Below are 13,155 nucleotides of genomic sequence, written 5' to 3'. Positions count from 1 at the left end.
TAGAGGTTAGTTGTGGTTAGAATGTATCTAGTTGTGTGAGCTGGGTTAGAGGTTAGTTGTGGTTAGAATGTAACTAGCTGTGGGTTAGAGGTTAGTTGTGGTTAGAATGTAACTAGTTGTGAGAGGTGGGTTAGGGGTTAGTTGTGGTTAGAATGTAACTAGTTGTGGGTTTGAGGTTAGTTGTGGTTAGAATGTAACTAGTTGTGAGAGGTGGGTTAGTTGTGGTTAGAATGTAACTAGCTGTGGGTTAGAGGTTAGTTGTGGTTAGAATGTAACTAGTTGTGAGAGGTGGGTTAGGGGTTAGTTGTGGTTAGAATGTAACTAGTTGTGGGTTAGTGGTTAGTTGTGGTTAGAATGTAACTAGTTGTGTGAGCTGGGTTAGGGGTTAGTTGTGGTTAGAATGTAACTAGTTGTTAGTGGTTAGTTGTGGTTAGAATGTAACTAGTTGTGAGAGGTGGGTTAGGGGTTAGTTGTGGTTAGAATGTGACTCGTTGTGTGAGCTGGGTTAGAGGTTAGTTGTGGTTAGAATGTAACTAGTTGTGAGAGGTGGGTTAGGGGTTAGTTGTGGTTAGAATGTAACTAGTTGTGAGAGGTGGGTTAGAGGTTAGTTGTGGTTAGAATGTAACTAGTTGTGGGTTAGTGGTTAGTTGTGGTTAGAATGTAACTAGTTGTGTGAGCTGGGTTAGGGGTTAGTTGTGGTTAGAATGTAACTAGTTGTGAGAGGTGGGTTAGGTGTTAGTTGTGGTTAGAATGTAATTAGTTGTGAGAGGTGGGTTAGGGGTTAGTTTTGGTTAGAATGTAACTAGTTGTGAGAGGTGGGTTAGGTGTTGTGGTTAGAATGTAATTAGTTGTGAGAGGTGGGTTAGGGGTTAGTTGTGGTTAGAATGAAACTAGTTGTGGGTTAGAGGTTAGTTGTGATTAGAATGTAATTAGTTGTGAGAGGTGGGTTAGGGGTTAGTTGTGGTTAGAATGAAACTAGTTGTGGGTTAGAGGTTAGTTGTGATTAGAATGTAACTAGTTGTGAGAGGTGGGTTAGTGGTTAGTTGTGGTTAGAATGTAACTAGTTGTGAGAGGTGGGTTAGTGGTTAGTTGTGGTTAGAATGTAACTAGTTGTGTGAGCTGGGTTAGGGGTTAGTTGTGGTTAGAATGTAACTAGTTGTGAGGTGGGTTAGTGGTTAGTTGTGGTTAGAATGTAACTAGTTGTGAGAGGTGGGTTAGGTGTTAGTTGTGGTTAGAATGTAACTAGTTGTGAGAGGTGGGTTAGGGGTTAGTTGTGGTTAGAATGAAACTAGTTGTGGGTTAGTGGTTAGTTGTGATTAGAATGTAACTAGTTGTGTGAGCTGGGTTAGTGGTTAGTTGTGATTAGAATGTAACTAGTTGTGTGAGGTGGGTTAGTGGTTAGTTGTGATTAGAATGTAACTAGTTGTGTGAGCTGGGTTAGTGGTTAGTTGTGGTTAGAATGTAATTAGTTGTGTGAGGTGGGTTAGTGGTTAGTTGTGGTTAGAATGTAATTAGTTGTGTGAGGTGGGTTAGTGGTTAGTTGTGGTTAGAATGTAATTAGTTGTGTGAGGTGGGTTAGTGGTTAGTTGTGATTAGAATGTAACTAGTTGTGTGAGCTGGGTTAGTGGTTAGTTGTGGTTAGAATGTAACTAGTTGTGAGAGGTGGGTTAGGGGTTAGTTGTGGTTAGAATGAAACTAGTTGTGGGTTAGTGGTTAGTTGTGATTAGAATGTAACTAGTTGTGTGAGCTGGGTTAGTGGTTAGTTGTGATTAGAATGTAACTAGTTGTGGGTTAGTGGTTAGTTGTGATTAGAATGTAACTAGTTGTGGGTTAGTGGTTAGTTGTGATTAGAATGTAACTAGTTGTGTGAGGTGGGTTAGTGGTTAGTTGTGATTAGAATGTAACTAGTTGTGAGAGGTGGGTTAGTGGTTAGTTGTGGTTAGAATGTAACTAGTTGTGAGAGGTGGGTTAGTGGTTAGTTGTGGTTAGAATGTAACTAGTTGTGTGAGCTGGGTTAGGGGTTAGTTGTGGTTAGAATGTAACTAGTTGTGAGGTGGGTTAGTGGTTAGTTGTGGTTAGAATGTAACTAGTTGTGAGAGGTGGGTTAGGTGTTAGTTGTGGTTAGAATGTAACTAGTTGTGAGAGGTGGGTTAGGGGTTAGTTGTGGTTAGAATGAAACTAGTTGTGGGTTAGTGGTTAGTTGTGATTAGAATGTAACTAGTTGTGTGAGCTGGGTTAGTGGTTAGTTGTGATTAGAATGTAACTAGTTGTGTGAGGTGGGTTAGTGGTTAGTTGTGATTAGAATGTAACTAGTTGTGTGAGCTGGGTTAGTGGTTAGTTGTGGTTAGAATGTAATTAGTTGTGTGAGGTGGGTTAGTGGTTAGTTGTGGTTAGAATGTAATTAGTTGTGTGAGGTGGGTTAGTGGTTAGTTGTGGTTAGAATGTAATTAGTTGTGTGAGGTGGGTTAGTGGTTAGTTGTGATTAGAATGTAACTAGTTGTGTGAGCTGGGTTAGTGGTTAGTTGTGGTTAGAATGTAACTAGTTGTGAGAGGTGGGTTAGGGGTTAGTTGTGGTTAGAATGAAACTAGTTGTGGGTTAGTGGTTAGTTGTGATTAGAATGTAACTAGTTGTGTGAGCTGGGTTAGTGGTTAGTTGTGATTAGAATGTAACTAGTTGTGGGTTAGTGGTTAGTTGTGATTAGAATGTAACTAGTTGTGGGTTAGTGGTTAGTTGTGATTAGAATGTAACTAGTTGTGTGAGGTGGGTTAGTGGTTAGTTGTGATTAGAATGTAACTAGTTGTGTGAGGTGGGTTAGTGGTTAGTTGTGATTAGAATGTAACTAGTTGTGTGAGCTGGGTTAGTGGTTAGTTGTGGTTAGAATGTAATTAGTTGTGTGAGGTGGGTTAGTGGTTAGTTGTGGTTAGAATGTAATTAGTTGTGTGAGGTGGGTTAGTGGTTAGTTGTGGTTAGAATGTAATTAGTTGTGTGAGGTGGGTTAGTGGTTAGTTGTGGTTAGAATGTAATTAGTTGTGTGAGGTGGGTTAGTGGTTAGTTGTGGTTAGAATGTAATTAGTTGTGTGAGGTGGGTTAGTGGTTAGTTGTGATTAGAATGTAATTAGTTGTGTGAGCTGGGTTAGTGGTTAGTTGTGGTTATAATTAATATATTTTATTCAAACATGATATCTGTTTGGGCTTCTTTGGGGTAATTTGCAGTGTACAAATTATTTGTAATTGTGTTCCGAACATCCGCGCAAGAAAAAATCGGGCCCGCGGTTGAATCAAGTTGATGTTCCCCGGTTTAGTGTGTGGTGGGATTGAATGTGACTAGTGTGTGGTGGGATTGAATGTGACTAGTGTGTGGTGGGATTGAATGTGACTAGTGTTGTGGGATAGAATGTGACTAGTGTTGTGGGATAGAATGTGACTAGTGTTGTGGGATAGAATGTGAAGTTAGAATGTGACTAGTGTGTGGTGGGATAGAATGTGAAGTTAGAATGTGACCAGTGTGTGGTGGGATAGAATGTGAAGTTAGAATGTGACTAGTGTGTGGTGGGATAGAATGTGAGGTTAGAATGTGACTAGTGTGTGGTGGGATAGAATGTGAAGTTAGAATGTGACTAGTGTGTGGTGGGATAGAATGTGAAGTTAGAATGTGACCAGTGTGTGGTGGGATAGAATGTGAAGTTAGAATGTGACTAGTGTGTGGTGGGATAGAATGTGAGGTTAGAATGTGACTAGTGTGTGGTGGGATAGAATGTGAAGTTAGAATGTGACTAGTGTGTGGTGGGATAGAATGTGAGGTTAGAATGTGACTAGTGTGGTGGGATAGAATGTGAAGTTAGAATGTGACTAGTGTGGTGGGATAGAATGTGAGGTTAGAATGTGACTAGTGTGTGGTGGGATAGAATGTGAGGTTAGAATGTGACTAGTGTGTGGTGGGATAGAATGTGAAGTTAGAATGTGACTAGTGTGTGGTGGGATAGAATGTGAGGTTAGAATGTGACTAGTGTGGTGGGATTGAATGTGAGGTTAGAATGTGACTAGTGTGTGGTGGGATAGAATGTGAAGTTAGAATGTGACTAGTTTGTGGTGGGATAGAATGTGAGGTTAGAATGTGACTAGTTTGTGGTGGGATTGAATGTGAGGTTAGAATGTGACTAGTGTGTGGTGGGATAGAATGTGAAGTTAGAATGTGACTAGTGTGTGGTGGGATTGAATGTGAGGTTAGAATGTGACTAGTGTGTGGTGGGATTGAATGTGAGGTTAGAATGTGACTAGTGTGTGGTGGGATTGAATGTGAGGTTAGAATGTGACTAGTGTGTGGTGGGATTGAATGTGAGGTTAGAATGTGACTAGTGTGGTGGGATAGAATGTGAGGTTAGAATGTGACTAGTGTGTGGTGGGATAGAATGTGAGGTTAGAATGTGACTAGTATGTGGTGGGATAGAATGTGAAGTTAGAATGTGACTAGTGTGTGGTGGGATAGAATGTGAGGTTAGAATGTGACTAGTGTGGTGGGATAGAATGTGAGGTTAGAATGTGACTAGTTTTGTGGGATAGAATGTGAGGTTAGAATGTGACTAGTGTGTGGTGGGATTGAATGTGAGGTTAGAATGCGACTAGTGTGTGGTGGGATTGAATGTGAGGTTAGAATGTGACTAGTGTGGTGGGATAGAATGTGAAGTTAGAATGTGACTAGTGTGTGGTGGGATAGAATGTGAAGTTAGAATGTGACTAGTGTGTGGTGGGATAGAATGTGAAGTTAGAATGTGACTAGTTTGTGGTGGGATAGAATGTGAAGTTAGAATGTGACTAGTGTGTGGTGGGATAGAATGTGAGGTTAGAATGTGACCAGTGTGTGGTGGGATAGAATATGAGGTTAGAATGTGACTAGTTTGTGGTGGGATAGAATGTGAAGTTAGAATGTGACTAGTGTGTGGTGGGATAGAATGTGAAGTTAGAATGTGACTAGTGTGTGGTGGGATTGAATGTGAGGTTAGAATGTGACCAGTGTGTGGTGGGATATAATGTGAAGTTAGAATGTGACTAGTGTGTGGTGGGATAGAATGTGAAGTTAGAATGTGACTAGTGTTGTGGGATAGAATGTGAGGTTAGAATGTGACTAGTGTGTGGTGGGATAGAATGTGAAGTTAGAATGTGACTAGTGTGTGGTGGGATAGAATGTGAAGTTAGAATGTGACTAGTGTGTGGTGGGATAGAATGTGAAGTTAGAATGTGACTAGTGTGGTGGGATAGAATGTGAGGTTAGAATGTGACTAGTGTGTGGTGGGATAGAATGTGAGGTTAGAATGTGACCAGTGTGTGGTGGGATATAATGTGAAGTTAGAATGTGACTAGTGTGTGGTGGGATAGAATGTGAAGTTAGAATGTGACTAGTGTGTGTCTGCTGCGACAGGCTCGTTCTTCACAGGGCAGAGCTCGAAGAACAATGAGGAGATGTCTCTGATCCGCAAGGCCGACCTGGAGAACCACAACAAAGATGGCGGCTTCTGGACCGTCGTCGACGGGAAAGTCTACGACATCAAAGACTTCCAGGCCCAGTCGCTCACTGGGAACAGCATTCTGGGTATGGAACTGTGGAGAACCACTTGACTGTTGTATTGTGGTAGAGGTATTGTGATCGACTTGGGTTATTTTGGAACTGTAGAACAGACATGCATTTTGTTATGGTTTTAGAGTTGTCTTTTACCAATCTATTCATTCTATACTTATTTGATTACATTATATTTTGACTGATGTAAGTTATTCTTCAGTGTGTATTGTGGTGTAACCTGTCCCCTCCTTTATAGCCCAGTTTACAGGAGAAGACCCTGTTGTTGCGTTGGAAGCAGCCCTGCAGTTTGAGAACACCAGGGTGTCTATGCAGGCTTTCTGTGTTGGACAGTACATAGAGGTGTGTTTTCATCCTTACTTCTTCAGAGCTGTTACACTTCTCACTGTTGTTCTTGGTCTTTGATTAGTCTTGGAACAGATTTTGAATAGTCTTCGAAAAGTCTCAGAATAGTCCCCGAACAGGCGTTGAACATTGAAATAATCTCGGTGCAGTCTCAGAACAGTATTAAAAAAAACGGTATATCTGTTCCCTGTGTCCTCTCTGTTCCCTGTGTCCTCTCTCCGTTCCCTGTGTCCTCTCTCCGTTCCCTGTGTCCTCTCTCCGTTCCCTGTGTCCTCTCTCCGTTCCCTGTGTCCTCTCTCCGTTCCCTGTGTCCTCTCTCTGTTCCCTGTGTCCTCTCTCTGTTCCCTGTGTCCTCTCTCTGTTCCCTGTGTCCTCTCTCTGTTCCCTGTGTCCTCTCTCTGTTCCCTGTGTCCTCTCTCTGTTCCCTGTGTCCTCTCTCCGTTCCCTGTGTCCTCTCTCCGTTCCCTGTGTCCTCTCTCCGTTCCCTGTGTCCTCTCTCCGTTCCCTGTGTCCTCTCTCCGTTCCCTGTGTCCTCTCTCCGTTCCCTGTGTCCTCTCTCTGTTCCCTGTGTCCTCTCTCCATTTCCTGTGTCCTCCAGCCCAACCAGGAGACAGTGACCACCCCAGACCTGAGCAGCCTGTGCTCCCCCCTCATCGACACAGAGAGGAACCTGGGACTCCTGCTGGGCCTCCACGCCTCTTACCTGGCCAACAGCACCCCCCTGTCACCCATGGAGATAGAATGTGCCAGTGAGTAACCCTGACCTCTGACCTCTAACTCCTGTCTGACCTTGATCTTGCCCCTGACCTGTTGTCCATGTAGATAATGTACTAGTCAGTAACTCTGACCTGTTGTCATGGAGATAATGTGCTAGTCAGTAACCCTGACCTGTTGTCATGGAGATAATGTGTTAGTCAGTAACCCTGACCTGTTGTCATGGAGATAATGTGCTAGTCAGTAACCCTGACCTGTTGTCATGGAGATAATGTGCTAGTCAGTGACCCTGACCTGTTGTCATGGAGATAATGTGCTAGTCAGTGACCCTGACCTGTTGTCATGGAGATAATGTGCTAGTCAGTAACCCTGACCTGTTGTCATGGAGATAATGTGCTAGTCAGTAACCCTGACCTGTTGCCATGTAGATAATGTGCTAGTCAGTGACCCTGACCTGTTGTCATGGAGATAATGTGCTAGTCAGTAACCCTGACCTGTTGTCATGGAGATAATGTGCTAGTCAGTAACCCTGACCTGTTGTCATGGAGATAATGTGCTAGTCAGTACATCAGTCAGTGCATCATCATATTTTTGATGGAACTTGGTAGACAGGTTTCAGATTGTGTTGTTGAACTCACAGGGCTGCTTTCCTAGAAACAGATTGAGCGATTTTTAAATCGAGGCTTAATCTGTCATGCTGTTTGAGATTGATCCATCTGATCGTAACCAGCACGTTATCTCTCTCTCTCATCAGAATGGCTTCAGTCATCCATCTTCCAAGGTGGTCTGCAGACCAGTCAGATCCACTACAACTACAACGAGGAGAAGGATGAGGACCACTGCTGGTTGCCGGGAACACCAGATAAGATGTACTCCCGCTGGCTCACCCTCAGCGACCATGCCCAGCCCTTCTTACAGGCTATCGCTGACAACACCACTCAGGACCACACTGTGAAGGTTAGGGGCCGAGGGGTTAGGGGCCGAGGGGTTAGGGGCCGAGGGGTTAGGGGCCATGGGGTTAGGGGGTTAGGGGCCGATGGGTTAGGGGCCAGGGGTTAGAGGTTAGGGTCCGATGGGTTAGGGTCCGATGGGTTAGGGTGCGATGGGTTAGGGTCCGATGGGTTAGGGGCCGATGGGTTAGGGGCCATGGGGTTAGGGGCCGATGGGTTAGGGGCCGAGGGGTTAGGGGCCATGGGGTTAGGGGCCGAGGGGTTAGGGGCCGAGGAAGGCAGGTTTAGGGTAATAGTCCTACATTTCAAATTGGTATTTTGAGCTGTGACTATATTTAATATATGTAATTTATCCGTAGCTATCTGAAACACTGGTTACACCCTATCTTATGTTTCCATGTAATTGGAGCCGGACAGTCCCGTGTGTGTGTGTGTGTGTGTGCGTGCCACCTGTCTACCTACAGCGTCTTGGTGTTTTTCTGTTGCAGGACTTCCTGTGCCAAATGGAGCGGTGCTGTAAACAGTACCACCTCATCACGCCCATCACCTTCCCCCTGGAGCACCCTGTGGAGGAAGTAGGCCGTCTGCTTCTCTGCTGCCTGCTCAAACACCAGGACCTCGGTAACCTAGCAACCACACTGTTACTTTGTGTGTTAGTTACTGGTGTGTGTTGTGTGTGTGTGTGTGCAGTAACAGGGGGGTAGGGGTCATACAGAGGGTAGGGGTCATACTGTCTATGTCGTAACAGAGGGCTTTTTAGAAGTTCTCTAGTTTATCAAGTGATTTGATTGGTCACTGGGTGATTGACGGCAGCGTCTGGCCCTCTCATAGGTCACATCGCCCTTTCCCTCGTCAACCAATGTGCCTTGGGCGTGGAGCAGGGGAAGCAGAGGTCCCTGCCCAGATCTGTGATTGACGTGTGTCGCATGGTGTACCAGGCTAAGTGTTCTTTAATCAAGGTGTACTTCATACCTGCCTATCATTTCATCCTAAATAGAAAAAGTCATTCCATGTTATTCTGTAGCCTGGTCCCAGGTCTGTTTGTGCTGTATAGCCAACTCTTATCATAGAAGTTGCCTTTACAGCAGTAACAGATCTGGGACCAGGCTAGTGATTGTAGGTCCTGGGTTTGGTATTTGGGGGTAGATTACAGTGTCTTTCTCTCTCTCCTCGTTGTTCCAGACCCACCAGGAGCAGGGTCGTAGTTATAAGGAGGTCTGTGCTCCTGTCATCGAGAGGCTGCGCTTCCTGTTCAACGAGCTGCGTCCTGCCGTGAGCAGCGACCTCTCCATCGTGTCCAAGCTGAAGCTGCTCAGCGCCCAGCCGCGCTGGAAGAGGATCACACAGAAGCTCATCAGAGACTGCAGGAAGAAGAGAGGTAGTTACTGGCCTCAGAAGGGTTATTAATGGCACTCGTTGTGTCATTGTGATGGCGGAGATGACCAAAACATCAATCATTTGTTTTACTTGGAGCGAGACCTGCGCCTGTTTCTCCCCCATGTCATTAATGTAAAGGGTTAGGCTGGTATGGTGTGTGTCTAATGTGTTGATTTTCTATGTCTGCTGTTGAAGTGCCTAAGAAGTCTGAGTCGGCAGACGTAGTAGAGGAGCCGAAACTTGAGAATGAAGGGACCAATGAGGAGGAGCTCTGTGTCCCCATAAGCCCCGCCCCCACAGACAGAAAACCACCCACCAACAAGACACCCAAGGTGCCTCTCTCTCTCTCTCCTTGCTCTCTCTCTGTCTCTCTCTCTCTCCTTCCTCTCTCTCTCTCTCTCTCTCTCCTTGCTCTCTCTCTCTCTCTCTCTCTCTCTCTCTCTCTCTCTCTCTCTTGCTCTCTCTCTCCTTGCTCTCTCTCTCTCTCTCTCCTTGCTCTCTCTCTCTCTCTCTCCTTGCTCTCTCTGTCTTTCCTCTCTCTCTTTCCTCTCTCTCTTTCCTCTCTCTCTCCTTCTGCTCTCTCTCTCGCTCTCTCTCCTTCTGCTCTCTCTCTCTCTCTCTCCTTGCTCTCTCTCTCTCTCCTTGCTCTCTCTGTCTTTCCTCTCTCTTTCCTCTCTCTCTTTCCTCTCTCTCTCCTTCCTCTCTCTCTCCTTCCTCTCTCTCGCTCTCTCTCGCTCTCTCTCTCCTTCTGCTGTTTCTAAAGTCATGCCCCTCTATCCCAGTCCTCTCCTTCATCCTGAATAGTGTGATCTGCCATGTCAGTTGTATTGCTGTGTGTTGTCTAGCAGCAGGATAGGCTGGCTCCTCTCCTCAACACGGTTGCTCACGTCCAGAAGTTTAAGTGGCTGAAGCACAGTGTCCAGGGAGTCTTCTCTACCTCCAGCCTCATGGGGACCATCGTAGAGTTCGCTCTGAAGGAGGAACCACTCGACGTGGAGAAGATGAGGAAGTGTCTTCTCAAACAGGTGCAGAATGGGACACGGACATTACCATTCAAGTACATTTTGTTTTTGTGCTGGGTGGACCAGCGGTCAGAATTCTATTTCTGTAGGTCCGTATCAGACAGGGGGGAAGAACACGGTTATGTAGGGCGAATTAATGTCTACCTGTGAAGGTGGAGGGACAGGGAAGACCATTCTGGGTGAATATTAAAGGGACATTACACTCACAAATCTAATTTCGCAAATATCAAATGTTGATTTATGTCCAATTGAATCCATATCCCTGTCATCAATTGTTCAAAGGGGAGAGAAGTGATTATGATGAGGTAGGATAGTGAATAAGATGAGGTAGCAGGATAGTGAATAAGATGAGGTAGCAGGACTATGAAAGAAATGAGGTAGCAGGATTATGAATGAAATGAGGTAGCAGGACTATGAATGAAATGAGGTAGCAGGACTATGAATGGAATGAGGTAGCAGGACTATGAATGAAATGAGGTAGCAGGACTATGAAAGAAATGAGGTAGCAGGATTATGAATGAAATGAGGTAGCAGGACTATGAATGAAATGAGGTAGCAGGACTATGAATGAAATGAGGTAGCAGGACTATGAATGAAATGAGGTAGCAGGATTATGAATGAAATGAGGTAGCAGGACTATGAATGAAATGAGGTAGTAGGACTATGAATGAAATGAGGTAGCAGGACTATGAAAGAAATGAGGTAGCAGGATTATGAATGAAATGAGGTAGCAGGACTATGAATGAAATGAGGTAGCAGGACTATGAATGAAATGAGGTAGTAGGACTATGAATGAAATGAGGTAGTAGGACTATGAATGAAATGAGGTAGCAGGACTATGAAAGAAATGAGGTAGCAGGACTATGAAAGAAATGAGGTAGCAGGACTATGAAAGAAATGAGGTAGCAGGATTATGAATGAAATGAGGTAGCAGGACTATGAATGAAATGAGGTAGCAGGACTATGAATGAAATGAGGTAGCAGGATTATGAATGAAATGAGGTAGCATGACTATGAATGAAATGAGGTAACGTAAACTCGTACATCGCCTTGGTCCGTACAATTGCCCTTATTTTAGCGCCACAAAAAGGTAATACTTCCAGATCAACCGTAATGTCAATACTATTACAGTATAATCAATTACATGACCTAAACGCTGCCCGTTTCTGCATAATTCAAGAAGGCAATGAGCCCTGTCGGGTCTTTTTAAAAATAGCAGGTGGGGAAGCGAAACTAATGCGTGATAGTGAGAAGGACTGATGTTGTCGTGTGGGAAAATGACTTTTTTTTTCACTCGATCTGTCCGACTTCTCACCTTATCGCCTCTAAAATGTAATTAAAACACTATAAAGAGTTTATATAATGTGTCATTACATACCTATTTGAAGGTCTGTGTCGAATTTGAATCGGGTTTTTAGGGCGGTGCTAAAGTGATCTTAGAAGTAAATGAGGTAGCAGGATTATGAATGAAATGAGGTAGCAGGATTACGAATAAAATGAGGTAGCAGGATTATGAATCAAGTGAGGTAGCATGATTATGAATCAAATGAGGTAGCATGATTATGAATCAAATGAGGTAGCAGGATTATGAATCAAATGAGGTAGCAGGATTATGAATAAAATGAGGTAGCAGGATTATGAATGAAATGAGGTAGCAGGATTACGAATAAAAATGAGGTAGCATGATTATGAATGAAATGAGGTAGCAGGATTATGAATAAAATGAGGTAGCAGGATTATGAATAAAATGAGGTAGCAGGATTATGATTGAAATGAGGTAGCAGGATTATGAAAGAAATGAGGTAGCGGGATGATGAATGAAATGAGGTAGCAGGATTATGAATTAAATGAGGTAGCAGGACTGAATGAAATGAGGTAGCAGGATTATGAATGAAATGAGGTAGCAGGATTATGAATTAAATGAGGTAGCAGGACTATGAATGAAATGAGGTAGCAGGACTGAATTAAATGAGGTAGCAGGATTATGAATGAAATGAGGTAGCAGGATTATGAATGAATTGAGGTAGCAGGATTATGAATAAAGTGAGGTAGCATGATTATGAATCAAATGAGGTAGCATGATTATGAATCAAATGAGGTAGCAGGATTATGAATGAAATGAGGTAGCAGGATTATGAATAAAATGAGGTAGCAGGATTATGAATGAAATGAGGTAGCAGGATTACGAATAAAAATGAGGTAGCATGATTATGAATGAAATGAGGTAGCAGGATTATGAATAAAATGAGGTAGCAGGATTATGAATAAAATGAGGTAGCAGGATTATGATTGAAATGAGGTAGCAGGATTATGAAAGAAATGAGGTAGCAGGATTATGAATGAAATGAGGTAGCAGGATTATGAATGAAATGAGGTAGCAGGACTGAATGAAATGAGGTAGCAGGATTATGAATGAAATGAGGTAGCAGGATTATGAATGAAATGAGGTAGCAGGACTATGAATGAAATTAGGTAGCAGGACTGAATTAAATGAGGTAGCAGGATTATGAAAGAAATGAGGTAGCAGGACTATAAAAGAAATGAGGTAGCAGGATTATGAATGAAATGAGGTAGCAGGACTATGAATGAAATGAGGTAGCAGGACTATGAATGAAATGAGGTAGCAGGACTATGAATGAAATGAGGTAGCAGGACTATGAATGAAATGAGGTAGCAGGATTATGAATGAAATGAGGTAGCAGGACTATGAATGAAATGAGGTAGTAGGACTATGAATGAAATGAGGTAGCAGGACTATGAAAGAAATGAGGTAGCAGGATTATGAATGAAATGAGGTAGCAGGACTATGAATGAAATGAGGTAGCAGGACTATGAATGAAATGAGGTAGTAGGACTATGAATGAAATGAGGTAGTAGGACTATGAATGAAATGAGGTAGCAGGACTATGAAAGAAATGAGGTAGCAGGACTATGAAAGAAATGAGGTAGCAGGACTATGAAAGAAATGAGGTAGCAGGATTATGAATGAAATGAGGTAGCAGGACTATGAATGAAATGAGGTAGCAGGACTATGAATGAAATGAGGTAGCAGGATTATGAATGAAATGAGGTAGCATGACTATGAATGAAATGAGGTAACGTAAACTCGTACATCGCCTTGGTCCGTACAATTGCCCTTATTTTAGCGCCACAAAAAGGTAATACTTCCAGATC

At 43.5% G+C, this 13,155-nt stretch overlaps 1 protein-coding gene across 8 annotated transcripts in view; it reads left to right on the top strand.

Moving 5' to 3' along the window:
* Positions 1–13,155, top strand: part of LOC139409593 (HECT and RLD domain containing E3 ubiquitin protein ligase 2) — a 217,678-nt gene that overhangs the window by 71,753 nt on the left and 132,770 nt on the right. For 7 of the 8 annotated variants that reach the window (XR_011634432.1, XM_071154989.1, XM_071154985.1 and 4 more), the window contains exons 24-32: positions 5,418–5,588; positions 5,812–5,915; positions 6,517–6,667; positions 7,387–7,589; positions 8,071–8,203; positions 8,414–8,541; positions 8,765–8,960; positions 9,155–9,291; positions 9,805–9,984. Coding sequence is in view for 7 of the 8 variants with exons in the window: in XM_071154989.1 (XP_071011090.1) it covers positions 5,418–5,588; positions 5,812–5,915; positions 6,517–6,667; positions 7,387–7,589; positions 8,071–8,203; positions 8,414–8,541; positions 8,765–8,960; positions 9,155–9,291; positions 9,805–9,984 (1,403 nt within the window). In the remaining variant the exon portion in view is untranslated. The remainder of the gene's footprint in view (positions 1–5,417; positions 5,589–5,811; positions 5,916–6,516; positions 6,668–7,386; positions 7,590–8,070; positions 8,204–8,413; positions 8,542–8,764; positions 8,961–9,154; positions 9,292–9,804; positions 9,985–13,155) is intronic. The other variant, XM_071154987.1, reaches the window with a different exon arrangement.

Source organism: Oncorhynchus clarkii, chromosome 5, assembly GCF_045791955.1.
Source record: "Oncorhynchus clarkii lewisi isolate Uvic-CL-2024 chromosome 5, UVic_Ocla_1.0, whole genome shotgun sequence".
NCBI classification, from domain to species: domain Eukaryota; kingdom Metazoa; phylum Chordata; class Actinopteri; order Salmoniformes; family Salmonidae; genus Oncorhynchus; species Oncorhynchus clarkii.
This window is presented reverse-complemented; position numbering and strand designations above follow the sequence as displayed.